This window comes from Lolium rigidum, chromosome 3, assembly GCF_022539505.1.
Source record: "Lolium rigidum isolate FL_2022 chromosome 3, APGP_CSIRO_Lrig_0.1, whole genome shotgun sequence".
NCBI lineage: Eukaryota > Viridiplantae > Streptophyta > Magnoliopsida > Poales > Poaceae > Lolium > Lolium rigidum.
In genome coordinates, this window is record NC_061510.1 from 228,980,859 (window position 1) to 229,000,013 (window position 19,155).

The 19,155-nt window shown below is 44.2% G+C and overlaps 2 protein-coding genes across 2 annotated transcripts in view; one reads left to right on the forward strand and one right to left on the reverse strand.

Annotated features, from left to right (window-relative positions):
• The first annotated feature begins 4,222 nt into the window (after nt 1–4,222).
• On the forward strand, nt 4,223–5,373 carry LOC124696130 (epoxide hydrolase A-like). Its single transcript, XM_047228902.1, has 2 exons — nt 4,223–4,522; nt 4,681–5,373. Exons 1-2 carry the CDS (start codon nt 4,223–4,225, stop codon nt 5,371–5,373), a joined length of 993 nt encoding a protein of 330 aa, XP_047084858.1.
• Nucleotides 5,374–5,467: 94 nt separating this feature from the next.
• Nucleotides 5,468–19,155, reverse strand: part of LOC124696131 (putative serine/threonine-protein kinase-like protein CCR3) — a 15,263-nt gene continuing 1,575 nt past the window's right edge. Inside the window, exon 3 of the mRNA XM_047228903.1 lies at nt 5,468–5,523. Within this exon, the coding sequence (XP_047084859.1) occupies nt 5,468–5,523 (56 nt within the window). The remainder of the gene's footprint in view (nt 5,524–19,155) is intronic.

Below are 19,155 nucleotides of genomic sequence, written 5' to 3' on the forward strand. Positions count from 1 at the left end.
CAGGGCCAGAAATGTATTATATTGCTCAAATTCTCAAAAAAAAAATGTCTTGCTCAAAATCCAGTCTTCTTTCTTCAGGGGGTTCCTGAACTAATCTGATTTGATAGGCAATCATTGGTTTGAGATATTAGAAGACATGTCGTTTTAATATAACTACATACATTAGAAAGTAGTAACTTGAAAGATGGAGTAGGAAATGATCGATGCGAGCGCTGCTACATCTTAGCGGCAAGAGACATGTAGATTCCTAGTGGCATGAATAATGTAAAAATCAACAATTCGTGATTTTAATGTTTTTGTATTTCTGTCACACATTTAATCAAACAGCCTCATTGCACCTTCCTACCAACAATTCCTGCAATTCTAGAAAAAAACAGTCAGCAACCAAACCTCATGTGAGCATCATGAGAGAGAGAGAAAGAGATTGTACCACCTGGGAGCACGAAAAGGGCACGGCAGAGTGACTTCCTGCAGCGCTGCTAGTGAAGCATTTCAGCTTGACCTAGAGATGATGGCTGGAGATAAGATAACTCACGCATGTGCTTACTCAGCTTCTTCATGGCTGGAGATAACTCACGCATGATGGCTGGAGACCGTGGAGTCGATAATTGGTAAGGAGAGGCGTCATTGCGGGAGGCGCATGTTGCGAGAGGAGAGGGAGCTCGCCTGACATTGGGGGAGTAATCGCGTGGAGGTGGGGGAGAATATTATATGGAGGCATGCAGCTGCCTATTGGTCTGCCTCAGTAACCGTTGCTGATGAGTTCGTCATTACAACCGGTAGAAGAAGCGGCTCGAGGAGACGAAGAGGACAATGTTAATTGATATGCGGCTATCTCCTTATTTTTTTTTTCCTTTTCATTAGGTGGCAGATTTGCTTAGGTGGCAGCATAAGATTGCTTAGAAATGTATGATGAGGTGGACATCTTGCATGTTGAGAGAATTATCATTAGTGGGTTGCTCCTATTTAGATACTAGATGATACCCCGCGCGTTGCTGCGAAAAATCTATCAAACATATTCGAAAGATGTACCAAAAAAGAATGTCTTGTTGATATATTATGGATATTCACGGCAGCAACACATTTCAACACATGTGCATAAAGGTAACATGCATCTGAAATCCCACGTACCAAACTAAAGTATACCGTACATTGGCTATTTGGAGAAGCTTAAACATTTACACCGCTGTATAAAGCTTCTTGGATGTAGACTATTACATGAAAAACTTACCGTCCAGTTGTTCACATGTGAAGGAGTTAAAATTAACGAAGCACTTTCACAGATCAATCAAGGATAAAAAATAAAGCAGACTAAATCATGCAAAACATTGAAGGAACACATGTGACGCTTGAGACCAAATAAGAAAATCTCATAACTTCATTTTGCCAGACACAAATCCTATGGCGTTGCTTTTGATCTACAGTATGTCTGTATGTCTGTAGCCAAATAAGAAAATCCCATAACTCCATTTTGCTAGACACAAATCCTCTGCCGTTGTTTTTAATCTAATCAGGATTACCGGAGGTGAATAATGTCGTGTAGCCGGCAACAGAGCACGCTTGTGGCCGCAATAATTAATCACAACCATCTCATCTGCTAGCCCCCATGCTTAATCGCTCATGGACGCATCAGAGCAAGAACAATAGTATAGCCGGCAGTCGGCTATAACAATTTGCCACATCATCTATAGTCAACTTATAGCTAGCATGTACAATAGTAAGCTATAAAAGTGTAGTACTTTTACAATATATGGTCCCCCTTTTAGTCTCACATAGTGCCTATGAGCACGTGCTAGAGTTGGCTATTAGATAGTAGCCCACTTCTCTTCTCTCTCCTAATCTCTCTCCTCCAACTAAGTAAACTTATAATATTTTATCTCTTATAGCCAGCTGACTGTACCTTATTGTACTTGCTCTCAAGCTACTGCTGCTGCCATTACAACACGCGGCCCTGGAAGTTCTCGGCGATGAAGCTTCAAGCTGTGTGTGCCCTCTTCGGGCAGGAGCTCAATCGGATTCCCACGTGCGTACATCCTGATGAAACGAACTGACAGGAACCCAGAGGAGCAAAAAGATCCATTCAATCGGAAGCAGGGGGCGTGATAGAGTATTTGGTTCCCTATTTGCCACTCGTCGTCAGATCTAAGAAGAAAATAGTAAAATCAAGATCGGCAGCAACAAAATAATAAACAACGTGCAGGTTTCTTGTGTATATACCTCAAATGTTAGGCGATGGCCTAGAAGGCACACACTGGAGAAGGAGCTGTGCAGCGTCTGCAGGCAGTAGATGCGGTGATGGCCGGTGTCTCCTTGCTTTAGCTAGCATACCGACAAAACAAAAATCCAAAGAAATCTTCAGGTAGCAGACAGAAAAGCCAACAAATCTAAAGAATCGGGTTTAGGGGAAATCGAGTGGATTCCCCAACCAAGCTCAACCTGCCATGCCAGATTGAGAAGATATGAGGAGTGATCCAGAAATAAGGTGGAGAATTAGAAAATGGAAGGGCTAGGTATCAGCTTACAGGTGTGGGAAAGATATGGCGGTGCGAATGGCAGCACGCGGCCTGATATTTAACTTGTAGGCGGCTGTGGCCTGTGAGTTCCATCCAGCAGTTTCCACCCATTGAATGCTTGAATTTATCGGACGCTTTCATGAGAATTTATGAGGAGAAGCCCTTAGATCGGGGTGGAAACATTGGTGGCGGGAGGTCGAACGATCACGGTGGAGGAGACGGAAGACGAACCGAGGCGGAGCGATGGTGGGGGACGAAGACGAACCGAGGCGGCCGAGGCGGAGCGGTGGTGTGGGAGAGATCGATGGGGACAGACGGAGAGCACGCGAGGAAGAGGAAGAGAATCGGCCGGTTCCTGGGCCGGTGTCGGCCCATCTTGTCCACGCGCCTTGGGGCCATCGGGCGTGTGCGCCTGCCCCTGACGAGCTATCGGACGTGTCTGGCGAGTACGGAATTTTAATCGGGTGACGTGGCTCGCTGTGAGACTAGCAAAATGGGACCATCTATTAAGAAAGAGAAGATTATAGATATGAGCCTCCTTTAGTAGCTTGCCATCTCTAGTCATAGAAGCGTGGACAAAGTGGGATATTCACTTTGGCTCATAGGAGCATTTGCTCCCGTTGTGTGAATCAATATTTCGAATTGTTAAAAAAATTTAAAATAAAATTTTCCATGTACATCTACACATTTTATGGTCGTACACAAGTTTTCAGAAAAAACTAAAAAATTATGTGGCTCCTGTAAAAAAGATAAATTTAGTGCTATAACACGACTACGTACAGGACAATTTTTTGTCTTTTTTGTACTAGCCATAAAATGTTATTTCTCTACGAGCTTATGTACTAACATATAATGATACGATGTACACCAAAAAAATTATGTCAGAATTTTTTTGACATTTTAAAAATTGTATTTTAATTATTTTGTATAATGGGAGCATTTGCTCCTATGAGCCAAAATGCCACCTCCGGACAAAGTATGGAACTGATGTATACATCATTTTTTCTTACATAACAAAACAACAACTTTGTACAAAATAACAGTTACAAGAGTGTAGCCTCGTTTTCTCGGAAGACTTGGGAGTATGTAGTCCCATTTTGTAGAGAAGACTTGGCATGAGACGGACTTTTTTGCTCATATATACTTTCTCTTTCTCAAAATAGGATGGTTATAGCTTTTGCTTAAAGTCAAACATTTTGAAGTTTGAGGAACTTTATAGAAAAGGATATAAACATCTACAATACTAAATGCACATAATATATTCATATTCCACGAGATTATTAATGTTAATACCTTTTCTCAATGGTTGGTCAAATTTTAAGAAGTTTACTTTAACCAAAAGAAAATATATGCATCCGATTTGCGGAAGGATAGAGTATGTAGTACAACAACATGGACACATTATTCCAATGTGACACGGCAACATTGCATTATTGGTGTAGATACATTGCATGCGAGTATTCAAACCACCAATAAGGCCCTCATATAAAATAAATTACACCAGCTCAAAAATTGTTGGCCACTAGGGTTACATTGTGCCAATAACCGTCTGTATTGTATCGGTAGCTCTATGGAACAACCATCCAAACTATGTCAAAGTAGATACTATATGATTTCCCGTGTATTTAAATACCCCTGCAATGGCAGACACACACACACAAAAACACAAACACATACAGTAAATAGACAAAGAGAGGGGGGCAGAGAGCATGGAGGATGTGTTGATCAGGCACCGAACCTTGGAGGTGAATGACATCTCGATGCACGTGGCGGAGACCGGCCCTGAGATGGGCTCCAAGGGGACAGTATTGTTCTTGCACGGCTTCCCGGAACTATGGTACTCGTGGCGTCACCAGATGGAACATCTGGCGGCGCGGGGTTACCACTGTGTTGCGCCCGACCTTCGCGGCTATGGCGGCACCACCGCCCCACCCGATGTAGGATCTTACACCGCCTTCCATATCGTCGGTGATGTTGTAGCTCTTCTCAATACCCTCGAGCTCCCAAAGGTACAATTTCACTCATAGACTTATTGTACAAATTTGTGGCCGGTATGATTATCTGAAGAAGGGCTAAGAAAAGTCAGAAATCGTCCACGCACAGCAAAGATAAGCTGCATGCTTGAGCTCATGTCATCTTATTGGGCGAGAGATTTTACCGTTTGCAGGTGTTCTTGGTGGGGCACGACTGGGGCGCGCTGATCGCGTGGTACGTGTGCCTCTTCCGGCCGGACCGCGTGACGGCGCTGGTGAACACCAGCCTCGCCTTCATGCGCAGCATCATGGCGCGCACCGGCCCCGGCTTCGTGATGCCCATCGAGTACTTCACCCGAACCTACGGCCCGTCCTACTACATGTGCCGCTTCCAGGAGCCCGGCGTCGCCGAGGCGCGGCAGTTCGCGCCGGCGCACGCCAGGCGCCTCCTGCGCCAGATCCTCTGCCACTGCTTCAGCCACGGCGTGGCCTGCGACGAGGAGATGGACGACGACAAGTACCCGACCTCGACGCTCCCTCCCTGGCTCACCGAGGCCGACGTCGACTACTTGGGCGCCGAGTTCGAGCGGACCGGGTTCGCCGGCGGCATCAACTACTACCGCAACATGGACCAGAACTGCGAGCTGGCGGCGGCGTGGGCGGACGCCAAGGTGCAGGTGCCCACAAAGTACGTGGTCGGGGACGGCGAGATCACGTACCACTTCGAGGGGGTCCAGGAGTACGTCCACGGGGGAGGGTTCAAGAAGGACGTGCCGCTGCTCGAGGAGGTGGTGGTCATCCCTGGCACCGGCCACTTCCTCCAGATGGAGAAGGCGCAGGAGGTCAGCGACCACATCTACGAATTCATCGCCAAGTTCTCTCAATGATAGTATTTCAAAACTCCAGCGACCACCCGCATCTATCTTCGACCACGCACGAGGCCGACAACCATTGAAAGTCTCGAGTGCCCACCAATAGCGTTCATGTTACTGCAGGATTGCAGGTGCCCCCAAAACTGTTTGTTACTATGTCAGAATCTCAACATGGAATAATAATATAGCATTACTCAAATACGATCAATCACAACAGGTTGGAACAAATAAATACAACAACATGTGAACACTGTGTACATTGTGTGTAACCACTAAGAGCATCCCCACTCGTTGGCGCTCCCCACGCCCAAATCCGGCGAAATTTTCGTCCGGATTGGATGAAGATTTGGCGTGGGGAGTAGTAGTTTCCCAGCCGCGTGCCCAGGCGAAGTCGACGAGGCGAATTGAAAAAACAGAAACTTGACAAACTACGGCTAAAAACGGGTGAATATAGACTAAATTTAATGATATTTATTACATTACGGGAGGAGTTCATACATAGAGGCCGAATTCGACTATATTTCGAATTCGGCTAGGGGAATGCAAACGCTAATTTTAAAACACGGCGCTCTACATGCCGAAATGGCGGTAGAACACCGTGTAGTCGCCGCCGTCGTCGTCGGAGCCGTCGTCGTTGGCCTTCGGCTGCGCGGCCCGGCTGCCGCCGCCCTGGCCGGCGTCTCCCCACCCCGGGGACGGCTTGTACCAGTCGTCGTCGGAGGACTCGAGGTCGACGACGGGGACAGCGACGCCGGATGGAGGTGTCGCAGGACGGCGGTACCGCGCGAAGTCGTCGTTGGCGGTTGGAGCGGCGCGGGCGGCGAGTTGGCGTGCGGCGGCCGGGTCCGGCAGCCGCCGCCGCTGCTCCTCCTCCCGGCGCTCCCGGCCGCGCTCGGCCCGAGTCCAAGTGCGGCGTCGTCCGCGCGCTTCTCCTCCTCCATGTCGTGCAGCGACCCGGCGATCGCCTCCGCCATCGCGGCGTCCCTCCGCGCGCTTCGTCTCCTCCTCGGCGAGCTGGCTTGCGGCGGCGGCCTCTTTCTTCGTCTTCTTCTTCCGGCCGTTCTGCGGCGCGGAAGGCTGTTCTCGGATAACGAGGGCGCCGCTGCTGCGCCCTCTGGTCGCCGGCGGAGACGCCGGCTCCTTCTTGACGCGCACCGGCGTCGAAGGCGACGTCGCCTCCTCCCTCTTCACCGGCGCCAAGGATGACCTCGGCGCCGATCCGGAAGACGACGAGCTGGCAACCATGTGCCGTGGCTGCCAGACGTTTCCCCGACGGCGGCTCGCCGATGCCCTCGATGCCGATGGAGGGGGCATCGTGAGCACCGGGAAGTTGCCGCCCTCGATGTGCTCGAGGACGGCCTCGAGTGTCCGGCCCGGCGCGCTCCACCACCGTCGGCGGCCCACGGCGTTGTTGCGCGCAGTGGAGGCGGCGGGCCGTCGTAGGCCGCCGCCTCCCGCTCCCACCGCCGGAGGAAGTAGGAGTTCCACCGCGTGTAGTTGTCGGGGTGGTGGCGCGGGTCGGCGCGCTCCTCGTCGGTCATCGTCATCCTCGCCTCCTCGATGGCGACGTCGAGGGCATGGCCCCGCGGCGGCGGCGGGATCGGAACGCCGCCAGCACTTAGCCGCCGGCCGCCTCCGGGAGGCCTCGTGTCCGGCGGGCAGGGGTACCCGCCTCGGTGGAGGAGGTGCCCCTCCCACGTGTGCAGCGACCGGCGGGGAAGCCGTTGTTGGCTGCGCCGTCGTCGCCGTAGAACGCCATCTTGGGAGTAGAGGGAGAGTGGAGGGAGAGTGGAGGGAGAGTGGAGCACGGGGTACGCCTCGCGGTGATCGGACCGGCGTATATAGGCGTGGCTGGCGCGGGGATTAAATGCCGCGTGGATTGCGACGCGTCCGCGGCGAGCTGACCGGCGGCAGCCTTTAGTGCGCGCGGAAGACGATGCGTGCGCGGAAGACGACGACATTAACTCGCCGCGTGGCCGGCGAATGCAGACCGGCGGCAGGCTTTTACAGCGCGCGGAAGACGATGCGATGAGGACGACGATCGGCTTCTCTCGCCGACAAGTTGGGGCCACCAGACGCGCGGGAAGTTTCCTCGTCGTTTCGCGCGCTTTCGTTTCGTCCGGAGTCCCCGAGCGCTCCCCGGGGGGCCGGGGATGGCGTGGGATCGCCGGATGGATTTAGGCCCAAATCCGGACGAAAACGAGGAACCGGGGGCGCGACTGGGCCGAATTTCGCCGTCCGGATGGAAAAAACGCTCGCCGGGGGCCTGTTCGGGGGGACGAGTGGAGATGCTCTAAGCCCTCGTCTATAGGATAGTCCGGGTCTCATTCAATTGCAGCCCATTAGGGCTCTTCCCTCTTTGTATGTACTTTTTTTTAAAAAAAATGGGGATATAGGAAGGATCATGTACGGATCCAATGAGTAGCCATTGATACAACCTGCATAAAAGAAGAAGATCTTGCATTGTTAAAACACGCATTTCATGTGGCCCAAAGTAAAGCGCATACATCAACTCATAATTATACTTTATCATTCTTGCTAACTCCTCTTAACAAATTCCCAAAAAGGTTATTAATATTACTTGGGTACCTATACTAAAAGTTCCATGAACTATACACCATACAACCTTAGCTAATGGGAAAATTATGAATACATGTTGTATTGTCTTGTCTTGATCATAAAGGTGGAATTTTGTGTTACCTTCCCGATTTCTCTTTGCTAGAATATCCTTTGTTTGGATCACCTTTAGATACCTCTTAGAACCACATAATTTTTATTTTAAGTGCTATTTTCATTTTAAAAATAGTACTTAAATACAATGATTTGTCCGTAAAAGAACTTGGTGTTATTAATCTCCAAACAAATACACATGTTGAGAGGATAGATTAACACCCATTAAGAGCCTAACCAAATGGAGACGTCTTACTTCTTCATCTCCGGTTAATGCTCTCCAATAGGATAAATTAGGAGGCGATTGTGACATAATATTAGCTACCGATTTATTTTTTCATTGCATTGTGTTGTAAAATAGTTGGATATTGGTTAGATAGACGAGAATCACCCAACCATGTATCTTCCAAATAACGAGTGGTCCGTCCATTCCTTACTTGAAAAGAGTCTCTATCAAAAAACTCCATCTTTTACTTTCATGAGACCTTTCCAAAAAAGGAAATCCGAGGGTTTTGCCTTCACTTGAGGCAAAGACTTGGAATGTATATATTTATTCTGCAGTAATTCTTGGCATACACCTTGCTCGGTCAAGAGTTTAAAGATCCACTTACTCAAAAGACATATATTTTAAGTATCTAAAACTCCCACTCCAAGTCTAGCCTGATCTTTTGGTCTACAAATCAGGTTCCATCTAGTAAACCTAATTTTTTTTCTTATGCCCATCACTTTGAAAAGGAAGTTTAGATAAATAAATTCTAATATTTTCCTTACCCCTAGAGAAAGAGAGCATAAAGCCTTGGTAAGCTTGTTAAAATTGAGTTAATCAGAAGAAGCCTATTGTCGTATGACAGAAGTTTGTCCACCAACTTGCAAGGTTTCTCTCAAAATGATCCTCCAGTGGTTTCCATTCCCTGTTTCTTAATTTTCTAAAAATGAATTGGTATTTCGAAATATCTACATGAGAATTTACGTGACTCATCCCAATAAATTACAAATATCTAAATGAGTTTCATATGGATAGAATATTTCTCTACATACATTCTCCTTAATAGATATTACGAACGAAGAGCTTAAAAGTAGAGTAGGGGGATCAATAATCCGAGTGGTTGCTTTGCTCCGAGGAGCTATCTAATGACGTGCTTAATGAGACATATAGAAAAAGCGGACCGTGGTGAGCGGAGATAAGAAAGGCGCCTCCAGCCGCTCTCGCGACACGGGCGGACACCACTGTTCACACCCATGGTCCTTCATGGCGTGATCACATAGATTCCCATCAATGGTGGGCCACATGCTATAGGTTGGAGTGTGCATTCGTCTGCTAACTGATACGTCCATTTTGCATCACTATTTTATATCATAATTTACTGTTATTCATTGATATCTTTTCATATTTAGAGATGGTACTTATGTTATTTCATCTATTTTGCATGTTTCATGGTTATTGGAGAATCGCACACCGGAGTCGGATTCTCGTCGGAAAAAGCACCGTCAGAATGCAATATTTCGGAAGATCAGCAATTGACGAGAATTATACTGAAAAATCCTATTTTTCCAGAAGACGGAGGTAGCCAAAAGGAGGAGCCGAGGAGGGCCGCCATGGGCCCCCCTCATAGGTCGGCGCGGGCCCTGCCCTGGCCGCGCCGCCATGTGGGGAGGGGGCCCACAACCCCCTCTGGCCTCCTCTCCTTCGCGTACTTCTTCGTCCCGAAAACCTAAGCTCCAGAGGATAATCGCGAAGAGTCACAGCCGCCTCTGCGGGGCGGAAAACACCAGAGAGAGAAGAGCTCTCCGGCAGGCTGAAATCTGCCGGGGAAATCCCCTCCCGGAGAGGGAAATCGACGCCATCGTCACCGTCATCGAGCTGGACATCATCTCCATCATCATCACCATCATCTTCATCATCATCACCGCCATCTCCACCGCTGCACCTCGTCACCGCTGTAACAATTAGGGTTGGATCTTGATTGTTTGATAGGGGAAACTCTCCCGGTATTGATTTCTACTTGTTATTGATGCTATTGAGTGAAACCATTGAACCAAGGTTTATGTTCAGATTGTTATTCATCATCATATCACCTCTGATCATGTTCCATATGATGTCTCATGAGTAGTTCGTTTAGTTCTTGAGGACATGGGTGAAGTCTAAATGTTAGTAGTGAATTATGTTGGTTAGTATTCAATGTTATGATATTTAAGTTGTGGTGTTATTCTTCTAGTGGTGTCATGTGAACGTCGACTACATGATACTTCACCATTTATGGGCCTAGGGGAATACATCTTGTATTCGTTTGCTAATTGCGGGGTTGCCGGAGTGACGAAACCTAAACCCCCGTTGGTATATCGATGCAGGAGGGATAGCAGGATCTCGCAGTTTAAGGCTGTGGTTAGATTTATCTTAATTACTTTCTTGTATTTGCGGATGCTTGCAAGGGGTATAATCACAATTATGTATTAGTCCTAGGAAGGGCGGTGCATTAGCATAGGTTCACCCACACAACACTTATCAAAACAATGAAAATTAATCAGCTATATGAAGCGAAAGCACTAGACTAAATTCCCTTGTGTCCTCAAGAACGTTTGGTCATTATAAGTAAACAAACCGGCTTGTCCTTTGTGCTAAAAAGGATTGGGCCACTCGCTGCAATTATTACTCTCGCATTTTACTTACTTGTACTTATTTCATCTCGCTATATCAAAACCCCCGAATACTTGTCTCGTGAGCATTTACAGTGAATCCTTCATCGAAACTGCTTGTCAACACCTTCTGCTTCTCGTTGGGTTCGACACTCTTATTTATCGAAAGTACTACGATACACCCCCTATACTTGTGGGTCATCAAGACTATTTTCTGGCGCCGTTGCCGGGGAGTGAAGTTCTATTGGTAAGTGGAATTTGTAAGGGAAACTTTTACTATACGTGATGTTTTTATTTCTGCCTGCTGCTATAATTCATTATGGAGAGGTCTTCTCGTGAATTCCTCTTTGGGAAATCTACTACTACTGCAAAGGTAGTGGATGAGGCGCCAGGTGAGAAATAGGTTCCATACAAAATACCTATGAAAATTATTGAACGTGTTGTGGATAACCGCTATGAAGGGGATGGAACTGTCCATCCTGGTGATCATTTACTGTTTTTATATGAATTATGCGGTTTATTCAAGTGTGCAGGTATTGCTATGGATGAAGTGAGGAAGAAGCTATTCTCTATATCGTTGTATGGTAAAGCGGCGCATTGGTACAAATTGCTGAATAATGGGGATTCTCTTGAATGGAATGATATTGTACCCCTATTTTATTCTAATTTCTATCCTCCAAGTGAAATTCACAAAGACCGGAACCGCATATATAATTTCTGGCCTCATGATGGAGAGAGTATTTCCCAAGCATGGGGGAGATTGAAGTCTTTAATGCTCAAATGCCCCATTCATGAGCTTCCCGGTAATATTATTATTGATAATTTCTATGCAAGACTGTCTTTTCAAGATAAGACTTTGCTGGATACTTCTTGTTCTCGGATCATTTACACGCAACAAAGAAGAGTTTAAAAGGGACCTTCTTGATCGGATCCAGGAGAATACTGAAGGATGGGAGAACGATAAAGATAGAGAGTCAGGTATAAACTATGATTATAAATGCATTGAATTTTTTATGGATACTGATAAATTTCGTAATATGAGTGCTACTTATGGTCTTGATTCTCAAGTCGTTGCAAATTTTTATAAAACTTTTGCCTCTCACTTTGAATTGCCTAGGAAGAATTTTGATAAGTATCATGAACCATATAAAGATAAAACTGATTCATCTATAAATAAATGTGCTATAATTGAAACTGTTGATCATATTCTTCCCGAAGCTTATATTTAAAAAACTCCTTTCCCTGCTAAAATGAAGGAGTACTCTGTTATATCTAGTGCGTTTAATAAAAGTGCAAAGAAACCTATAGAACCCGAAGAACAAATAAAGGTTGAACCTGCTATTGCAATAGTTAAAGATCTTGTGACTGAAAATGTAGAAGATGGTCATATTATTTTCTGTGAAGATGCTTCTAATATTGTTTCGCATCCTAATAAGTCTAGGAAAGCCAGTGTTCCTATGCTCTCTGTTAGAATTGGTGATCATTGTTATTATGGTTTATGCGACATTGGTGCAAGTATTAGCGCCATTCCTTATGAGCTTTATACGGAGATCATGCATGAAATTGGTTCTTGTGAACTTGAAGACATTGATGTGGTTATTCAGCTAGCTAATAGAGAAACTATCTCTCCTATTGGTATTGTTCGAGATGTGGAAGTTCTATGCGGTAAGATTAAATATCCTGCTGACTTTTTGGTACTTGGTTCTGCCGCTAGTAAGTATTGTCCTATTATTTTTGGTAGACCTTTCCTAAATACTTGTGGAGCTGTTATAGATTGCAAGAAGGAAAAAATTATGACTAAATTTGCTGGTGAATCTTATGAGTTTAATTTCTCTAAATTTGCCAAAACTCCTTATAAAGCTGATTTGCCTAATAATAATTTTAGAGTTGAACAGTGTGCGTCTATTGCTCTTGCTCCTAATAATCCTTTGCAGCAACATTTGGAGAATAATGAGAGTGAAGTCTTTAGGGAAGAAAGGAATGAGCTTGATGAAATTTTCCTTCGTCAACCTATTCTTAAACATGACTTGCCGGTTGAAGATTTAGGTACAACACCACCACCAAAGGAAGATCCTGTTTTTGATTTAAAACCATTGCCTGATAATCTTAAGTATGCTCATATTGATGATAAGAAAATATATCCTGTTATTATTAGTTCTAAGCTTTCAGATATTGAGGAAGAAAGGTTATTGGAAATATTGAAGAAACACCGAGGAGCTATTGGCTATACTCTTGATGACTTGAAGGGGATTTCTCCCTCTATTTGCCAACATGCTATTGATGTCTACGGGTGCTTCTATTCTTGTAGACAGTGTTGGGCCTCCAAGAGCAGAGGTTTGTAGAACAGCAGCAAGTTTCCCTTAAGTGGATCACCCAAGGTTTATCGAACTCAGGGAGGAAGAGGTCAAAGATATCCCTCTCAAGCAACCCTGCAATCACGATACAAGATGTCTCTTGTGTCCCCAACACACCTAATACACTTGTCAGATGTATAGGTGCACTAGTTCGGCGAAGAGATAGTGAAATACAAGTGGTATGAATGAATATGAGCAGTAGTAACGGCGCCAGAAAATAGCTTGCTGGCGTGCAGTTGATGGTGGTAATACTGCAGGAAGTAAAGATGCAGTAGAACAGTAAATAAACGGAGTTTCGATGTTTGGAAACAAGGTCTAGGGATCATACTTTCACTAGTGGACACTCTCAACTTTGATCACATAATAAAACCACTCTACACTCTTTTGTTTGATGATGAACACCACTAATTGTGTAGGGCTACAAGAGCACCTCAATGCCGGAGTTAACAAGCTCCACAACATTCGATATTCATATTTAAATAACCTTAGAGTGCATGATAGACCAACGCAATTACACCAAGTACTAACATAGCATGCACACTCGTCACCATCACACTATGAAGGAGGAATAGATCACATCAATACTATCATAGCAATAATTAACTTCATAATCTACAAGAGATTACAATCATAACCTACGCCAAGTACTACACGATGCACACACTGTCACCATTACACCGTGGAGGAGGAATAGACTACTTTAATAACATCACCAGAGTAACACATAGATGAATAGTGATACAAAACTCATATGAATCTCAATCATGTAAGGCAGCTCATGAGATCATTGTATTGAAGTACATAGGAGAGAGATTAACCACATAGCTACCGATACAGCCCCGAGCCTCAATGGAGAACTACTCCCTCCTCATGGGAGACAGCAGCGTTGATGAAGATGGCGGTGGTGTTGATGGAGAAGCCTTCCGGGGGCACTTCCCAGTCCCGGCGGCGTGCCGGAATAGAGACTCCTGTCCCCCAGATCTTGGCTTCGCGATGGCGGCGGCTCTGGAAGGTTTCTCGTACCGTGGCTTTTTCGTATCGAGGTTTTAGGTCAGGGACCCTTAAATAGGCGAAGAGGCGGAGTCGGAGGGCTGACGGGGCAATGACACAATAGGGGGGCGCGGGCCCTAGCCTGGCCGCGCCGCCCTATCATCTGGGCCCACCAGCGCTCCCTCTGGTGGCTCTCGGGTGTTCTGGAAGCTTCGTGGAAAAATAGGATGCTGGGCATTGATTTCGTCCGATTCCGAGAATATTTCCTTACTAGGGTTTCTGGAACCAAAAACAGCAGAAAACAGCAACTGGCCGTTCGGCATCTCGTCAATAGGTTAGTTCCGGAAAACGCATAATAATGACATATAATGTGTATAAAACATGTGAGTATCATCATAAAAGTAGCATGGAACATAAGAAATTATAGATACGTTTGAGACGTATCAAGCATCCCCAAGCTTAGTTCCTACTCGCCCTCGAGTAGGTAAACGATAACAAAGATAATTTCTTAAGTGACATGCTATCATAATCTTGATCAATACAATTGTAAAGCATATGTAATGAATGCAGCGATTCAAAGCAATGGTAAAGATAATGACTAAACAATTGAATCATATAGCAAAGACTTTTCATGAATAATACTTTCAAGACAAGCATCAATAAGGCTTGCATAAGAGTTACTCATAAAGCAATAAATTCAAAGTAAAGGCATTGAAGCAACACAAAGGAAGATATAAGTTTCAGCGGTTGCTTTCAACTTCAACATATTTATCTCATGGATAATTGTCAACACAAAGCAATATAACAAGTGCAATAAGTAAACATGTAAGAATCAATGCACACAGTTGATACAAGTGTTTGCTTCTGGGATAGAAAGAATAGGCAAACTGACTCAACAATAAAGTAAAAGATAGGCCCTTCGCAGAGGGAAGCATTGATTACTATATTTGTGCTAGAGCTTTTCATTTTGAAAACAAGAAACAATTTTGTCAACGGTAGTAATAAATCATATGTGTTATGTATAAGACATCTTATAAGTTGCAAGCCTCATGCATAGTATACTAATAGTGCTCGCACCTTGTCCTAATTAGCTTGGATTAACACGGATTATCATTGCATAGCATATGTTTCAACCAAGTGTCACAAAGGGGTACCTCTATGCCGCCTGTACAAAGGTCTAAGGAGAAAGCTCGCATTGGATTTCTCGCTTTTGATTATTCTCAACTTAGACATCCATACCGGGACAACATAGACAACAGATAATGGACTCCTCTTTAATGCATAAGCATTCAACAACAGATTAATATTCTCATAAGAGATTGAGGATTAGCTGTCCACACTGAAACTTCCACCATGAATCATGGCTTTAGTTAGCGGCCCAATGTTCTTCTCTAACAAGTATGCATACTCAAACCATTTGATTGTGAGAACCGCCCTTACTTCAGACAAGACGAACATGCATAGCAACTCACATGATATTCAACAAAGATAAAGAGTTGATGGCGTCCCCAGAAAACATGGTTACCGCTCAACAAGCAACTTACTAAGAAATAAGACACATAAGTACATATTCTTCACCACGATAGTTTTTAAGCTATTTGTCCCATGAGCTATATATTGCAAAGGTAAAGAATAGAAATTTTAAAGGTAGCACTCAAGTAATGTACTTTGGAATGGCGGAGAAATACCATGTGGTAGGTAGGTATGGTGGACACAAATGGCATGGTTATTGGCTCAAGGATTTGGATGCACGAGAAGAATTCCTCTCAATACAAGGCTAGGCTAGCAAGGTTGTTTGAAGCAAACTCAAGTATAAAACGGTTCAGCAAAGCTTACATATGAACATATTGCAAGAATTATAAGACTTTACATCGTCTTCCTTGTTGTTCAAACACCTTAACCAGAAAATATCTAGACTCTAGAGACCAATCATGCAAACCAAATTTTAACAAACTCTATGTAGTTCTTCATTAATAGGTACAGGGTACATGACGCAAGAGCTTAAACATGATTTATATGAGCACAACAATTGCCAAGTATCAAATTATTCAAGACATTATACCAATTACCACATGCAGCATTTTCTGTTTCCAACCATATAATAATTAACGAAGCGGTTTCAACCTTCGCCATGAACATTAAAGATAAAGCGAAGAACACAAGTGTTCATATGCAACAGTGGAGCGTGTCTCTCTCCCACACAAGCATGAATTTATTCAGAGAATGAAAATAACAAAACAAAAATAAAAGCACACAGACGCTCCAAGTAAAGTACATAAGATGTGACCGAATAAAAATATAGTTTCAAGAGAAGAAACCTGATAATTTGTCGATGAAGAAGGGGATGCCTTGGGCATCCCCAAGCTTAGATGCTTGAGTATTCTTGAAATATGCAGGGATGAACCACGGGGGCATCCCCAAGCTTAGACTTTTCACTCTTCTTGATCATATTGTATAATCCTCCTCTCTTGACCCTTGAAAACTTCCTCCACACCAAACTCAAAACAAACTCATTAGAGGGTTAGTGCATAATCAAAAATTCACATGTTCAGAGGTGACACAATCATTCTTAACACTTCTGGACATTTCTCAAAGCTACTGGAAGTTAATGGAACAAAGAAATCCATCCAACACAGCAAAAGAGGCAATGCGAAATAAAAGGCAGAATCTGTCAAAACAGAACAGTCCGTAAAGACGAATTTTAAAGAGGCACCAGACTTGCTCAGATGAAAATGCCCAAATTGAATGAAAGTTGTGTACATATCTGAGGATCACTCACGTAAATTGGCAGATTTTTCTGAGTTACCTACAGAGAATCATACCTAAATTCGTGACAGCAAGAAATCTGTTTCTGCGCAGTAATCCAAATCTAGTATTGACTTTACTATCAAAGACTTTACTTGGCACAACAATGCAATGAAATAAAGATAAGGAGAGGTTGCTACAGTAGTAAACAACTTCCAAGACACAAATATAAAACAAAAGTACTGTAGTAAAATAAACACATGGGTTATCTCCCAAGAAGTGCTTTCTTTATAGCCATTAAGATGGGCTCAACAGTTTTAATGATGCGCTCGCAAGAAATAAGAGTTGAAGCAAAAGAGAGCATCAAGATGCAAATTCAAAACAAATTTAATCCTAACATGCTTCCTATGAAAAGGAATCTTGTAAATAAACAAGTCATGTAGGTATAATGCAACAAGCATAGGAAGATAAAACAGGTGTAATTTCAAAAATTTGAGCATATAGAGAGGTGTTTTAGTAACATGAAAACTTCTACAACCATATTTTCCTCTCTCATAATAACTTTCAGTAGCATCATGAGCAAACTCAACAATATAACTATCACATAAAGCATTCTTATCATGAGTCTCATGCATAAAATTATTACTACTTCCAACATAAGCATAATCAGTTTTATTAGTTGTAGTGGGAGCAAATTCAACAAAGTAGCTATCATTATTATTCTCATCATCAAATATAGGAGGCATAATATCATCATAATAACCTTTATCCTCCATAGTAGGCGGCACCAAAAGCCCACTATCATTATAATCATCATAAATAGGAGGCAAAGTATCATCAAAGAAAATTTTCTCCTCAATGCTTGGGGGACTAAAAATATCATGCTCAACAAAACCAGCTTCCCCAAGCTTAGAATTTTCCATATCATTAACAACAATGGTGTTCAAAGCGTTCATACTAATATCATTGCTACTAGCATGCAAATAAGGTTCCATAGGTTTTTTAATTTTCGCATTAAACCATTCATGTCTTGACTCAGGAAATAGTACAAAAAGCTCACAGATGTTTTCCATTATGCCTTACTAGTTTTTAACAAGAAAAAAAAAAGATGCAATTGCAGGATCTAAAGGAAATAGCTTCGAGCACACACACAACGGCAACAGAAAAGTACTTAGTTACTCGGGACCGGAGTGTGAGTGCCTTTACCTTTCCTCCCCGGCAACGGCGCCGGAAAAATGCTTGATGTCTACGGGTGCTTCTATTCTTGTAGACAGTGTTGGGCCTCCAAGAGCGAGAGGTTTGTAGACCAGCAGCAAGTTTCCCTTAAGTGGATCACCCAAGGTTTATCGAACTCGGGGAGGAAGAGGTCAAAGATATCCCTCTCAAGCAACCCCGCAATCACGATACAAGAAGTCTCTTGTGTCCCCAACACACCTAATACACTTGTCAGATGTATAGGTGCACTAGTTCGGCGAAGAGATAGTGAAATACAAGTGGTATGAATGAATATGAGCAGTAGTAACGGCGCTAGAAAATAGCTTGCTGGCGTGCAGTTGATGGTGGTAATATTGCAGGAAGTAAAGATGCAGTAGAACAGTAAATAAACGGAGTTTCGATGTTTGTAAACAAGGTCTAGGGATCATACTTTCACTAGTGGACACTCTCAACTTTGATCACATAATAAAACCACTCTACACTCTTTTGTTGGATGATGAACACCACTAATTGTGTAGGGCTACAAGAGCACCTCAATGCCGGAGTTAACAAGCTCCACAACATTCGATATTCATATTTAAATAACCTTAGAGTGCATGATAGACCAACGCAATTACACCAAGTACTAACATAGCATGCACACCGTCACCATCACACTATGAAGGAGGAATAGATCACATCAATACTATCATAGCAATAATTAACTTCATAATCTACAAGAGATTACAATCATAACCTACGCCAAGTACTACACGATGCACACACCTGTCACCATTACACCGTGGAGGAGGAATAGACTACTTTAATAACATCACCAGAGTAACACATAGATGAATAGTGATACAAAACTCATATGAATCTCAATCATGTAAGGCAGCTCATGAGATCATTGTATTGAAGTACATAGGAGAGAGATTAACCACATAGCTACTGGTACAGCCCCGAGCCTCAATGGAGAACTACTCCCTCCTCATGGGAGACAGCATCGTTGATGAAGATGGCGGTGGTGTTGATGGAGAAGCCTTCCGGGGGCACTTCCCCGTCCCGGTGGCGTGCCGGAACAGAGACTCCTGTCCCCCAGATCTTGGCTTCGCGATGGCGGCGGCTCTGGAAGGTTTCTCGTACCGTGGCTTTTCCGTATCGAGGTTTTAGGTTAGGGTCCCTTAAATAGGCGAAGAGGCGGAGTCGG